The sequence below is a fragment of the Lycorma delicatula genome, chromosome 6 (genome assembly GCF_047948215.1).
Source record: "Lycorma delicatula isolate Av1 chromosome 6, ASM4794821v1, whole genome shotgun sequence".
NCBI lineage: Eukaryota > Metazoa > Arthropoda > Insecta > Hemiptera > Fulgoridae > Lycorma > Lycorma delicatula.
In genome coordinates this window covers 94270539-94284755 of record NC_134460.1, presented here as the reverse complement: position 1 = coordinate 94284755, position 14217 = coordinate 94270539, and the positions used below count along the sequence as shown (strand labels likewise).

The 14217-nt window shown below is 27.8% G+C and overlaps 2 protein-coding genes across 3 annotated transcripts in view; one reads left to right on the top strand and one right to left on the bottom strand.

The window, feature by feature from the left end:
* Positions 1 to 14217, top strand: part of LOC142326032 (meiosis-specific nuclear structural protein 1-like) — a 608636-nt gene that overhangs the window by 52733 nt on the left and 541686 nt on the right. The gene's annotated exons all lie outside the window — the stretch shown is intronic.
* LOC142326033 (allatotropins-like) overlaps positions 1 to 14217 on the bottom strand; it is a 383581-nt gene that overhangs the window by 10272 nt on the left and 359092 nt on the right. The window contains exon 3 of the mRNA XM_075368125.1: positions 4728 to 4927. Coding sequence (XP_075224240.1) covers positions 4728 to 4924 — 197 coding nt within the window. The 5' untranslated portion in view covers positions 4925 to 4927. The remainder of the gene's footprint in view (positions 1 to 4727; positions 4928 to 14217) is intronic.

Below are 14217 nucleotides of genomic sequence, written 5' to 3'. Positions count from 1 at the left end.
GGGCATCTAATTAAGGATTTCCCAACGGAGGCCAAATTTATCCTTTGTAATTCTCGAGTGCATTCTCTTGAAGAACGCGGCTGCAGGACCAAGACCAAATAATGAGGTACTTTTCCTGTGTTTTGGGAATGACCCGGGTTGAGGCAGCCCTGTCCAGATGGGGTGGGCCACTTAGATGTTCTGCTGCCGGGGATTGGACAGGGACTCCCTTAGTGTTCCGATCGAACTTCGATGAGAGGGGCAAAATAAGACCGTTATCCCCGTGGGGGATCCCTTTGAGGTTCCTCATTTGAGGCGTGGCGTCAAGACCGGAATCCCGGTGGGGGAAACTCTACGAGGTCCCCCTCATTAGAAACATGGCGACTAATTAAAGACCGAGTCCCGGCTGTCTGGGGGTAACGTCAGTTCTCGACTAGGCAGTTTGAGATGATGGCACACCCTGGAGTGTGTTCATGCTTGGTTTCGGGTCTGGCTCCGGAGGGGGAAGATAAAAACTAATGAACTCCAAAAAAAAGTAAAAAAAAGTTATTTGGGTGAATTTTATTCGAATTAAAAAAAAAACGGATTGGCGATACCACGGTTAGAGATTTTATTTTAGCTAAAATAATTGTGGATAATTTCATTAGGACCTGCTTTAGTAATATTCAAAATACGAATCCCAAATACTAGACGATTGGTCGACAATTTTTTTCACTGTTAATTTTATTATTTTACAAGTCATTGATGATGATTGTGAGATTATATATCCTGAATACTGTCATGAACATTTGTTGTAACGTCTCAAAAGATTTTACCCTACATTGGTACATTTTTTTCATTAATCTCAATAATACTGGTTAAAGGGACCCAGTTACGTTTAAGATTCAACCGGTATCATGTTATGAAAGTAAACAAAAATATTGCGTTCGCTGCCCAGAATTTCAAAATAACCGATTAATTGCCTCATTCATTCTATTACTTTACAAGTAATACGTTAAATGCAACAGGAATGTATGATAAACATACACTATAGAAAAAATGTCGACAATAAGCAATCAGTCTTTAGTATCGAAGATATTCCAATTTCAACGTATAAAATTACTTGAATTACTTTCAAAATTAGTCCTTGTAATATACTTTTAATGAGTGAAACAAAAATATTTACCCCTTACTTAACAGTAATTATAAAAGAATATACTTTTTTTTTTAAACTGTGTTTCACATTATCAGGTACATTACGTTATTATTATTTTAAGTCAAGTGATTAATATTTGTTGAGAAAAAACTTTTTGTTTTCTTATTGTCATATAATATAGAAATACATTGCCATAGATTCTTAAGAAAACGGAAGAGCTATCATAACTTTTAAACAAATGAAGGGTTCTGGAGTAGACTAAATTTAATAAAAAATCAAAAAAATCAAAATTGGGATATGGCTAATGTATTGTTATTTTCCTTGTTATCACATTACCTTGTCTAAATCTATCTTATAGTAATAATAATTGTAATCCAAGTAATAAAGATTTCATTAAAATGACGATCATACTCTACGAATACAATGGAAAACCATTAAGATCCACTCGGTTAAATTTGTTATTACAACCGACAATGCTAATTATCTCGTGTTTTGATTAGTCTCTACAGTGAATTGTAATTCAACTGTGAGTATGTAAATGTAACTGAAGGTTATTAACTCCTTTACTGCCTTTGTTTTGTTATATGCACATTATTTTATTTTAATTCACTATTATTTTTTACTTATCCACTATTATTTTTGTTGGAAGACTTATTTTTTAGTTAATGTAATTTTCCATCACTTGTATTCGGACCCAGAACATTCCGAATATTAAAGAAAATGCAGTGGTGATTGGGGAGTGACAGAACTGTCTTTTTAGCTCATACCGAGTTTTCTTTCATAAATATAGCCGTTTTCATAATTACTTCCTATTGTTAAAAAATTTTAATAATTCAATGTGTTACAAATTGCATCTTACGCTGTGAAGGATTTGGTATAAAAACCAGCAATTTTAACTACCTTATTTCCAAATTGTTACTGACATCTTGAAAGATAAATTAAGCAATTAATCTATATTTTATTTATGACTAGCTCCCAGTCGCAGCTTCGCTCGCGCTATATGGTTACTTGCGTTTCCCAAAGATTGGTGGTCAATCTTTTTATTTTATATTTATTAGTCAAGTAACCGGAGGAAGGTGCAGTGAGTTACACATACAGTAACGGTGGCATATCGCATATCCCGTTGCTCAGTTGTTTCAGTCGAACAGGATTGGGCTGTGTGTATTCGGTCGCTTTCTAATCTTGACTGTCTTTCGTCTTCAGTCTGCCGCACAAACAGTTTTCATCATACGTGCTTTTTTTGTATTTCTCCCAATTGAAGAATGTCTTTTAGGCATGATATGATGTTTTGAAAAAAGATCACAGAATTTAAAAGATTGCAGTTAAATACTTTACACACTTTAAATTATTAACACGCATGATAAACAAAAGCAGCTACTTATTTATGTTTTTAAACAGCTGTAAAAAATTGTAAATGAATGAATCGTAAAAATTACATATGCATTTGCGCTAAATCAATTGAAACTTAGTAATAGTTATCCCTAAGTTTCAATTGATTTAGCGCACATGCGCTAAACCTACGTATCTTAACCTAAACCTAAGCGTACGTTAAAACCTCAGCCCTTTTCAAAATTAATCAATTCAATGTTGAAAAAAAATGTTAGTTAAAAATTAAATTTTTCATGAAAATCAAAGTTATTTTGAAAATTAAATAAGCTTTAGGGAAGAAATAATGTGTTTTACATTTTTTTTTGTAAAATTTCGTTATGTCGGAGGTCCAAAAAAAAAATAGCCTATGTTCACCGCAGGGCTTCAAAGTGTAGGTGTGCAAAACTTTAGACAAATCTGTTCGGTAGATCTCGAGTTAAGTTGGAATAGACAGACAAACAAACATTGATTTTTTATGTATATAGATTGTACTTAAACTCTTTACGGGATGATAAATAAAAAAGTAAACCTTAATATACAAGAATAATACAGATATATTAATCGTACCAAAAGGATATTATGTTAGACTTTGTATGTTACTCTCTCATATTTAAAAAGATAAAGATTGCTGTTAATAATTAAAAAAAAAAAAAAATCATATTACGGATGAATAATACTGAGGTTGTATGTAACCTTTTGAAAGGCGCATTAAAATTTTTATTTTATGTTGTTCTTCATTTAGTTTTTTTTTGTATTAAAAGCGAAATTTTTATTTCTTAACTTAAAATGCAAGTATAAATAATAATTAATGTAAAAATAATTATTGCGAATAAAATTTCCTTCAGTTTCTTATGAAAGTATTGTCATATTCAGTATCAACTTATGCTGAAATAGAGAGATATTGCAATAAAGATATATTAAAAGAAGGCCCATTCTCTTTTATTATTTTTTTTGAGATAATAGGCCGTTGTCCAATGATTCTCCCTATATAATCATATATGTATATATATATATATATATATATATATTATTATTATTATTATTATTATTAGTTTTTTCTTCGTGTAGACTTTCCTCGAAATGTAAATAATTTTGTACATAATGTAGAAATTGTAAACTCTACGGGGTCGATTAGTGTTCAGAAATAAATAGTGATGTCAAAACTTTCAACCAAAAATGTCCATGGATTAAAACAGATTGAATAAAGCAGAACATAAGTACCGTAATAATGTGGTATGTAAGGAACAACTTTGATTTTAAATGTTTAAAACATACATATGTATATATATATATATATAAACATGAAAATAGATTAAGTGCAAAAAGATTACACTTAATTTGTTTTCATGTTTATTATATTTTTTTAAACTCTTTCAGTTGGTTAAAATTAATTTATTCTTTATTTGATTTGAAATTAATAATTTAAAAAAAAGTCATTCAACTTTCCAAGCCTGAAATTTTAATCTTAATCAAAACGATTTTCATAGCTGATATAAATTTTAATCTTTTAATAAACAAATAATTTTACTAATTATATAACATGATGTTACAAAATATAATAATAAACTGTTTAAAGCATTAAGCAATTATGTGAAGATTAAACAAAGAAAAATCGGGTAGTGTTTGAATTGCAGTAAAGAAATTATAGAGTTTGATATTTTGTAATTGCTTCTCTGTAGTAGTATTTTGCGATTGTTATCGTTCTTCTCCTCATATTTTAAAATGTAACCTTTAAAAATTAATCAGCTGTATAAAATTCCATGTGGTTGGTATAATTAATCTTGGTTAGTATAATTATCTTTGTTCAACCTTCGGGACCACAGTTAGATACTGCTTCGGAGAATGAGATGAATGACACATTTTTTAGCTTGTGAAACTGCCATGCCTGACCGGGATTCGAACCTGGAACTTCCGGATGAAAGACCTAGGCGCTACCACTCTCGCCACGGAGGCCGGTATAATTAATCTTTAATCGTGGTATTACATTAATAAAGCAGTATTAAGATTGGGTAATTAAACCCACATTACTGGAGGAACACAACGGTACAATATTTTCTTCTGATGACCTGAGGGTTGTATATCGGTGAATTAAGTTTAGATGAGTAAATCCTTCAATAGGTAATTACGTGATGGTCACTGATATCATTGATAAGCTATATCGAGAAGTATGCTACAATACATTCCTGTTTTACGTGTTACTGTTTATTTGTAAATGTGTTGAGGAATAAACTACATTTAGGTTTACCTCTCTTTATCGGGTCCAATGTTGAAATCAGGGTCTGAGAAGCTTCTTTTGCCGAAACCACGTGCTGTTGATAAGGGGGTGTTCTTAAAACCGCGTATGGTTCGGGGCTTATCTCTGTTATCCCTGGTTTGGAACGCTAAGCCCCAAACTCCACACACAAGAGCTAAAATCCAGGCCAACCATAAGTAAAGTCGCATTTTCTGAAACAAGTAAAACATATAAAGAGGTATTAAATTATATTTCTATGTGAAATAAGTAAAGAAATGTTTTATGTGTAAATAAATAATTATCATAAAGATAATAATTAAAACAACAAATATAATTACATCTTCGAAAGAGATAATTAATTACAAATAAATAAATATTTCATTTATTTGTATATGGTATTAAAAAAAAGTTATGTTCGCTTTTAATTAATTTCTATTTTTTAAACGTGTAAACGGCGTCGATCTTTGATTAAATTAATTTTATTCTTACACGTATACATTTTATGAATTATCTAAAGATTATTTTATTAATTACAAAATATCACCTCCAAAAAATAACGCAACGAAGTTATAATAAAATTAAATTAGTTCCGACTTCAAGGTCTACTTAGTAAATAAATTTAATGACAACTTTATATATTAATAGGTACAAGAAAATTTTACAATGAAAAACAATTAAATGGTTAAAAAAAATCAGAATATTAACAAAACTTCTATAAAAAAGCATCTGAAAACAAAATTGTAATGTTTTCCTGGAATTGGTTATTTATTCTTATATAATGGAAAAATAATGACAGATAAAAAAAAAATTGATAATAAAAAAATTAAAATTTGTTAAAAAAAAAAAAAAAATAGAAAAGTTGTAAAAAATTGGTATTTTAAATTTTGATCGGCTATCCCACCCCCAATATTAGCCCTAAAGCATTTTTTTTGTGTCACTGTAGTATTATTATGCCTAGGATGATATAAAAAAGATTCTGTTAAAAAAAATATGCAATAAATAAAAAGGTAGCTTTTTCAATTTTTGGAGAAAGGGGGAATTTTGGGGAAAATTAAAAAAAAAATGGTAAGATAAATATGTTCGCATTTACTAATCTTAATATAAAGGGCGATTATGTTTGAAGAATTTTGATAAAATTAACCCCAAAAACTATTTACCTTCACCCCTTAAGATATTGACCAAAAAGTTATACCAAAAACTTTCCCCATATAAACAAATTTTTGTAAAAAATTTCATCAAAATCGGTTGATCCAGTCAAAAGTTAAGCTTTAAACACGCCAACATACGTACATAAGTAGTATATACGAATATTACCCCCACTTTTTTTGTTTTTTGGAGTCCCTGGGTCATGAAACATCAAGAAATGTAAAAATAATCCTATACCCCCATTTGTTAATAGATTACAATATTTTCCTTTTAGAGTTCTAGAGTTCTAGAACTGAGATACCAGAAAAATAAAATTGCATTTATTTACGTATCTAAATTTTGTAAAATAAATAGTTTTCTTTCAACATAACATAATATGTGTTATACGTGTATATATTTCTTCATTTAAGGGAAGGATTTCGCGTGACTTAGGAATAAGCGTTTGAAAAATTACATAAACTTTAAGTAGAGGAAATGTGTTTACTCCGTGGTTTTTTACTTCTTTTTCCAGAATTATAATTTCAGTATTTTATAACTTTATTGAACGATAATTTGAAAGAAAGGATATCCGAGGGTATTTAGGGCGGACTTTCTCGCGTTCTTCTTTTGTTGGTTTGTTTTATTGTTAATTGCTTGTTGAGCTCACTTCTCCTACCTTCAGGTAAGTAGTGGATTTCAGTTCCTTTTCGTATTTTGTTCACTCAGTCTTGTATGAGACTAACGTATGTGTTTTGTTTTGAGTTTTTTTTATTTTTAGGGTTAGTAGTACACCGATGGAAATGTCACATGTGGCATTCGCATCGGTGGCATCCTGGCTGAGACGCGAACAAGGCTGAGAGATGCCTTTCGCCGAGATTTTGAAGATGACTTCCAGTAAAGCCCATAAGGGCTAGGTAAGGAAGAGGTGGGTGGCATGGCGATCGCAATTGTCACATGGTGGGTGTCTTCTCCTACGGGGTCAGGATGAACGATTATTTAATAAGTTAGTTTTCAAGAGCTGTTGTTAAGAACTAATTTAAGAACTCTTCAAGTACACTTGAAGGGATACTCTTCAAGTATATTAAGTTTATTCTACCGTTTACATATTTAAAAAATACTTAAGAAGATTATTTTAAATATGGTGAACTTTTAAAAAAACTACTATTTCAAATTGTTTACCCTTGTTACTATTAATTAATTATTTACTATTTACACCATCCTAAGAGGATTTATATTCCAATGAAACATGAATTTTAACAGCAATACGAACCGTGTAGAGTTTCATACTTTCAGTTAATAGTGGCCTGGAAATGATATTGTGAAAGAAATAATTTCCATTAAAATTAAAATTTACGAATATCTGAATATTTTACTAGAACAAAAATCGCTTCACAGTGATAATTTTCCTTAGATCAATTTTTATTGCAAGTCCATCAATAAATTCCTCTTCTGGGTATTAATTAATTTTAAGTTTACTTTTAGTTTGGCATTTTACTAATTTAAAAAAAAAATTGAGAAAATGAGCTTTCTCAACAAACTACAAACAAATTGTATTATTTAATTTTTTGATTATGAGAAAAATTCAGATTTAAATTGAATCTGAAGAAATCAAAATTTTTTTATTCATCATACATTTAAAAAAAAAATTGGTGTTGTCACCACATGACTTCTTTGTACGCCTATTAAATTACATAAACACATTTTTGCTGCACTTCATTTAAACTTATTTCATTTGAAAGTGAGATATGATCCTCCAATTCTTTAATAAAAGTGGACAGTTACACAAATGCTAAAATATTAGTTTTTATTAACAACAAATATTCTTACAATTATTAATTCAACAATCTTACCTGAATTATTAGGATAGAGTAAAATTACCTTTATTACTCTTTAAATAAATGTATGTCTTATATGTATCTAATACTATGTTTATTAAATTATTATGGTGTTATCATCAACAAAATGAAAACAAAACGAATCAGATGTTTCACCAAATCTGATGTGGACACCACATGACTTACTTGTACGCCTATTAATTTACATATACACATTTTTTAAAATGAAAAGTACATAAAATTTTATTTCATTAATAACTTCTGATACATTTTCATATTTTATTATTATTATTATTGAATAATTATTTATTGTAAATTTTTTTTACAATCAGAGGTTAATAAATAATAAATGAAATAAATAATATATTTAAATAATAAAAAAGTTAAAAAAAAGGAGATGAAGTCTGATTCGAGCCGATGTGCCTTTCCCTTGTAAGATCCAAATATTTCATTAATTAAAATTTCTTCTGGCTATAACTCTGGAACCAATGAAAATAAGTACCACTTATGATATATCGTTGAAAAGCCCTCAATGAGGGCTTATTACTGCAATAAAAAAAAAGTCCAAAATCCAAATTTTTTAGGATTTTGGGGTTTTTTGAACACTTTTGGATCAGTAGATTGAAATCAAAAGGGGAAGTGCACAACTAGATGTTACAAAAGTCCTAAATCCAAAATTTCAACATCCTACGGCTAATCGATTTGAGTTATACGAGATACGTACGTACATACATACATACATTGACATACGTAAGTACAGACGTCAAGCCGAAACTAGTCAAAATGGATTCAGGGATAGTCAAAATGGATATTTCTGTTGAAATCTGAAAACAGAAATTTTTCGCACAGTACTTCCTTTTTACTTCGTACAAGGAAGTAAAAAATGATAAGTTAAATTTGACGACTTGATGACAGCAATTTAATTGTACAAACAAATATATTGTCTTTACTCTACTAAACGTTAACATGAGAAATCATATATGAATTTCCAAAACGTTTCGCAAATTTTTTCTACTGATTTTTTTTTAATCATAGGGATTGAGTAAATAAGAAATAACAAGTTTTCCTCAGTAAAGGACTGAGGCATTATTAATATTATTAATTAGAAAATATTTACAACTTTAAGAAAATTTTTTTAACAAAATAAGAACAAATTTTCTCTTTTTTTTGTTGCTTATTGATTAAAACCCATTAATGGAGGTAAAACATTTAAACAGTGCTTACTGTATAAATTTATTAATTTAAAACGAAAAATATTTATCTTAAAGATTTAATAATGCTTTGGCTATTTGTAATAAATATAAATTTCAATTTAAAAGGAGTCTTAAAAAACAATCAAAATTGCATTTATTTATTTTTTTTGAAGTACCTTGTTTACCGAATATTATGCTTGGGTAATATCTAGAAAAATGTTGAAGAATGTTCAGACTATGAAATTTAAACACAAGGGAAAACCCATTATTTGTATTCCAGATATAATACAATTTAAAGCTCTTTTCTTTTTTCAATCGTTATTCTTGAAAATTTCTATATGCCATCGGAATCGAACTCAGAATTTCAAAGTAATGGCTAAAAAAGCTAAAATATATGTTTAAAAAAAAAAAATAAATTAACTGACCTTAAACGGGAATTTTTTAATTAGGTATAATAAAGATGCGTGATAATTATATTTTAACGGTTACTGAGACTTATTTTGCGACTAATTCGCTTTTAATTTTACTTGGCTAATACTTTAGAAATATTTGGACGAAAATCATTAAAATAAAAAAAAACAAAATTGAAAAATTAAATGATTTTCCGATGTATAGGATGGAGTCATAGTTGACGCCTTTCATCCACGTAAGAACCTTCTCAGTTCGTATGACGATGAACTAATGAAAGAAAACACTTGTTTCTTTTAATACGATTGATTTTAGTTTTATTGTAAATACTAGTTGTTGAAAGTTCTTGCTGGCAAAAATCTAGGATATGACTAACGTACTTTAGAAGATGAATTAAATACTATTATTCAAGTAGAATATCAGGTTTAGTTTATCCCACAATGTTAAATTATTAATGTTAATGTTAAATTATTTTTTTTACTCCTACTGATATATATTTTACGTATCTTTCTGTTCTTAAAGCGGTTAAATTGAACAGAAATGTTACAGAATAAGACTATTCCTCATAATCATAAAACGAAATCGAAACTTTAGTTTTATCAGATCAAATTATGTCAGGCGGTTGTGATTTATAGAATGGTAAAAGTCAATAGATTGAATCCATTTTTCGCCAATTAAATATCTTCTTTAACGATAAAAAATGTATATTTACGTAAGATCATTAGGTCCTACTTTTTTCACGCATTCTATACTTAAACTATTTATTATCATAAAGCAGTGAAAAAAATTGTTCAATGGATTAAATCAAAATATTTATCGTACATCCATTCTTAATTCAATCCGTTTTTGCGTGTTTTTAAATTGATATTAAAGAAGTTTATTTATTTATTTTTTTTGGGGGGGGGGGGCGAAAAACGGCTGCGCGTTATCATCGCCTGGAATTTTTTTAATAAAAAATAAAAGAAAATAAAGCTGATGTAAAAGATGAATAAAACTTACAACTAATATCACAGATAAAATTAAAAATAAAACCAAAAGCGAATAGAATTTAACAAAGTCCGAGATGGGTGTAAAGGGCCCATTCTTGGATAACAATAAGACTAAAAAGAAAACTGAAACCCATAAAAGATCTAACATAAAACTTAAAACTAGGTTAAAAACTAAAATAACAAAATTAAAAAAAAAAAACTTAAAACTAATATAAATTATATAATAAAAAATTAAAACTAAGTTAAAAACAGAAATTAAAAAAGTGAAATAAAACTTAAAACTAATATCACAGACGAAAAGGAGTTTATAATTTTAAGGCAACTATAATATAAAATACTAATTATTTTTTCTATTAGTTTCTATTTTATACATTTTATAAAATCTATTTTTTACATACAAATTTAAAAATTAATAAATTAGGCACTTCTTTGTTGTCGCCCCGACAGTTCTTTTTATGCAACTTCTTCAGATTTCATGAGAAAATGAATAACAGCTATATAAAGTGGAAAAAGTACATTTGTTTAAATAAAAATAAAAATTACAAAACAACAATAAACACCTAATAAATACATCACACTTTTGGAGGATAAAACTCCTAATATTATTTGAAAAACATTTTTACTCATTTTACAAATTTTTCACAAAAAAATTGAAAAAAGTGATGGTGCGATAACAAGAAGGTTATATTATTAATAAGTTTATGTAATATGCATATTTAACTTTAATTAGACGATATTAGCGAGCGAAGCGAATTTAAGTTACGTTTGGTTAGGTTATTGATATAATCTAAACAAACATAAACTACGGTCGCTTCGCTCGCTAACAAACATATCTTCGTTTAATATATTGTATTAATAATACGTTTAATACTTTGTTCTTTGATAAAAATATTGCATCAGAAAATGTGACGATGCGATAACAAACAAGTACTATATATATATATTATTACTGAATAAACTACAGCACACTGCAGTCAAAACTATTCTAATCTATGATTCGTTAGAAGTTGGATAATACTTTATAGATAGTACATGACATATTAAAATTATGTTCTGTTTATAAATAAGGATGTGTGTTGAAACAGTGAGATATCCATGTAAAAGTTTAAATAGGAACTATACAAATGTTATATCAATCTGATTCAAATAACTAACTTGTTCAGCAACAACGAAAATTATGTAGGCTATTACATTTCCGTCGTAATATTTCACGTTCGATCAATTTTTGTTTTGTTTTTCTTATTTAAATGTATTTGTTAATGTCAATGATTTTTGGAGTACGATATTCTTAAGAAATAGAATTTTAAGAGTTTTAAGGGTGGATATTAAATTGAAAAGTATGAAACAAAAAAATTAATGATTACAGATAAAGGAACGAAGTTAGAAATTTATCAATATGAAGCAATAGGAAAACTTTATATATAATTTACTATATTAGATACAGAAACGTGTATTCATGGAATCTACAAAAGTGATTACGATTGAAATTATGAGATCTGTATTAGATGAAAGGTAATAAATCATTAGAGGGTAATCAACTGGTGTAACAGGTCATATTGAAAGCTATCTGGACTTAGAGGGAAGTCGATAGGGGTTGGGAAACCCTAAATATTTGTGGTTGATCCCCAACTTCATATTTGGGGATCAACCACAAATAGTTAGGGTACTGACAATATTCGAGGTACTGACCTCGAATATTGCAATCATCTAGATAAAAGTCTTTAGAATTATCTCGAACGCCCTAGCTTGCCCAAGCCGAATTGGCACAGATTTGATTTGATTTGATGGTTGCCTACCGCGGGGCTATAACATATACTACTCGTGGAAAACAGTATATATACAGTATAATAAATTTTACGGTATACAATATATACGGCATTAATTTTTTTTTGTCTATAATTATTTTTCAATTTAACTAACTTTTTTGTACTAATTTACGGTATAAACATTTTTCTAGTATATTTTAATAAAAATGTTTATTCCAGTCAATAAACAAATTCACATCATAAATTTTAAAAATATTTTAGTCTTATATTTGTATAAAGAAATTTTAGCGGTTATGATTTTAATCATAACCGAATAAAACAATACATAAATATTTAGCTGTCTCATTTTTAAATACTTGAAGTAAAAAAAAGTAAAACAAAAATTAAAAAAATAAATAAATTTTAGATTAGTAAAGCCTTGTGTTGAAAAATTATAATCAAGATTTTTTTTTAAGTGAGTTGAATGTTATGTCGAATTTCACACTTTTGTAATGATTTATATTAATATTAATATAGTTAATATTATACTACTATACAAAAGTCAAATTTTATTTAGAAGATAGAAAAGCCTTTTAATATTTTCATTTGTATGATAACTTTAAAAAAAAAGCATTACATCAACATATTCTTCTCAGAAAAGATATTTATAGAAGTAAAATTCATTATCCTGTATATATATATATATATATATATATATATATATATATATATATACACAACACACTAGCATCTCCGAAATGGCTTCGCCTGCTTTATAGTTTACTTACGTTTCTCGTCGCACCCCTTCAAAAAATCGAAATTAAAAATAAATTGGCATTTTCAATCCCAAATATACTGAATATCTCGTATAGTATAATCGGAAACGGGAAAATTTTCAATCATTTTCAAATATTTTTTATCTTTTTCAACCCCTTTCAAGGTCGAATTTCAGAAAATCTAGAAATTGGTCTTTAAATATTCATATGAAGATTACAAATACCAAAAATCAAGTTGATATCTTCATTTTTTACCGAAAAATTAAAAAAAAAAATACTCTTAAAAAAAAAATAGAAATCTATTTTAATCCTTTTAACTCGAAATTTCAAAAGATTTAGAAATTAGTTTTTAGATATTTAAATGAAGATTACTCTCACTAAAAATCAAGTTTTTTTCTTCATTTGTTATCGAAAAATTAAAAAAAATTGTAAATTTCATATTTAATTTATTTCCCCCTTTAAATTAGGAATGTCAAAAAATCCTTTCTCAGTATGCACTTAGACCGTAAAAAGAACGTGTATACAAATTTTCATCAATTTCTCTCTCTCTCTCTCTCTCTCTCTCTCTATATATATATATATATATATATATATATATATATATATATATATACAGGGCATTTGTAAACATTCATATTCGTAATATATGTAATTTAATTCACATTTGTCATTAGTTCTTAATTTGGAATACGAGTTACGAAATTTGAAAACTCTTTGAATTACTCTTTACTTTTTATTGAAATTTGAATTACTCTTTACATAAATAATATTAATAAAAGTATCCTTAATTTTATTATTTTTTTTACGTAAATAAGTGTACAATACTTTGAAAATGTTACGGAACCAATATCATTGAAAGCATTTAAAAGGTTTTTGGATAAAGGGTATAATACCCTAATATTAACGTGTACATATATTTTATCACAGCTTGTCATTTCGAATTGTAACATATTAATGCATTTGTAAATTCATTTTGACATATTATATATACAGTAAATATAGTTTACTTCCAAGGGGCCGACGATTTTAGGTCATTATAACCGATAGTCAAAATAACCGATGTTTAGGTAGCTTAATGGAACTACTTTAATATGCCATTCACACGGGTATTGTAATACAATAATAATAATAGTAATAATTTAAAAAAAATGATAATAATAAAATTTATTTCCGCAAAAATATTATAATAAAAAAACAAAACTACGCAATAATAAATAGAAATTCCTGTGTTGTGAATGTTTTTCGCGAAGTCATAATTAAATCACTATTGAATGAGTTACACGGGATACATAAAATAAAATACTGCACCCAAACGATATGATACTCCCACAGCAAAAGATTAATAAAACCTGAATTTGACTGCTTTAGTTTACAATAATCTATTACACGAAGAAGTTAAGATGTAAGAAAGAAGGAACCGACAAAATATTT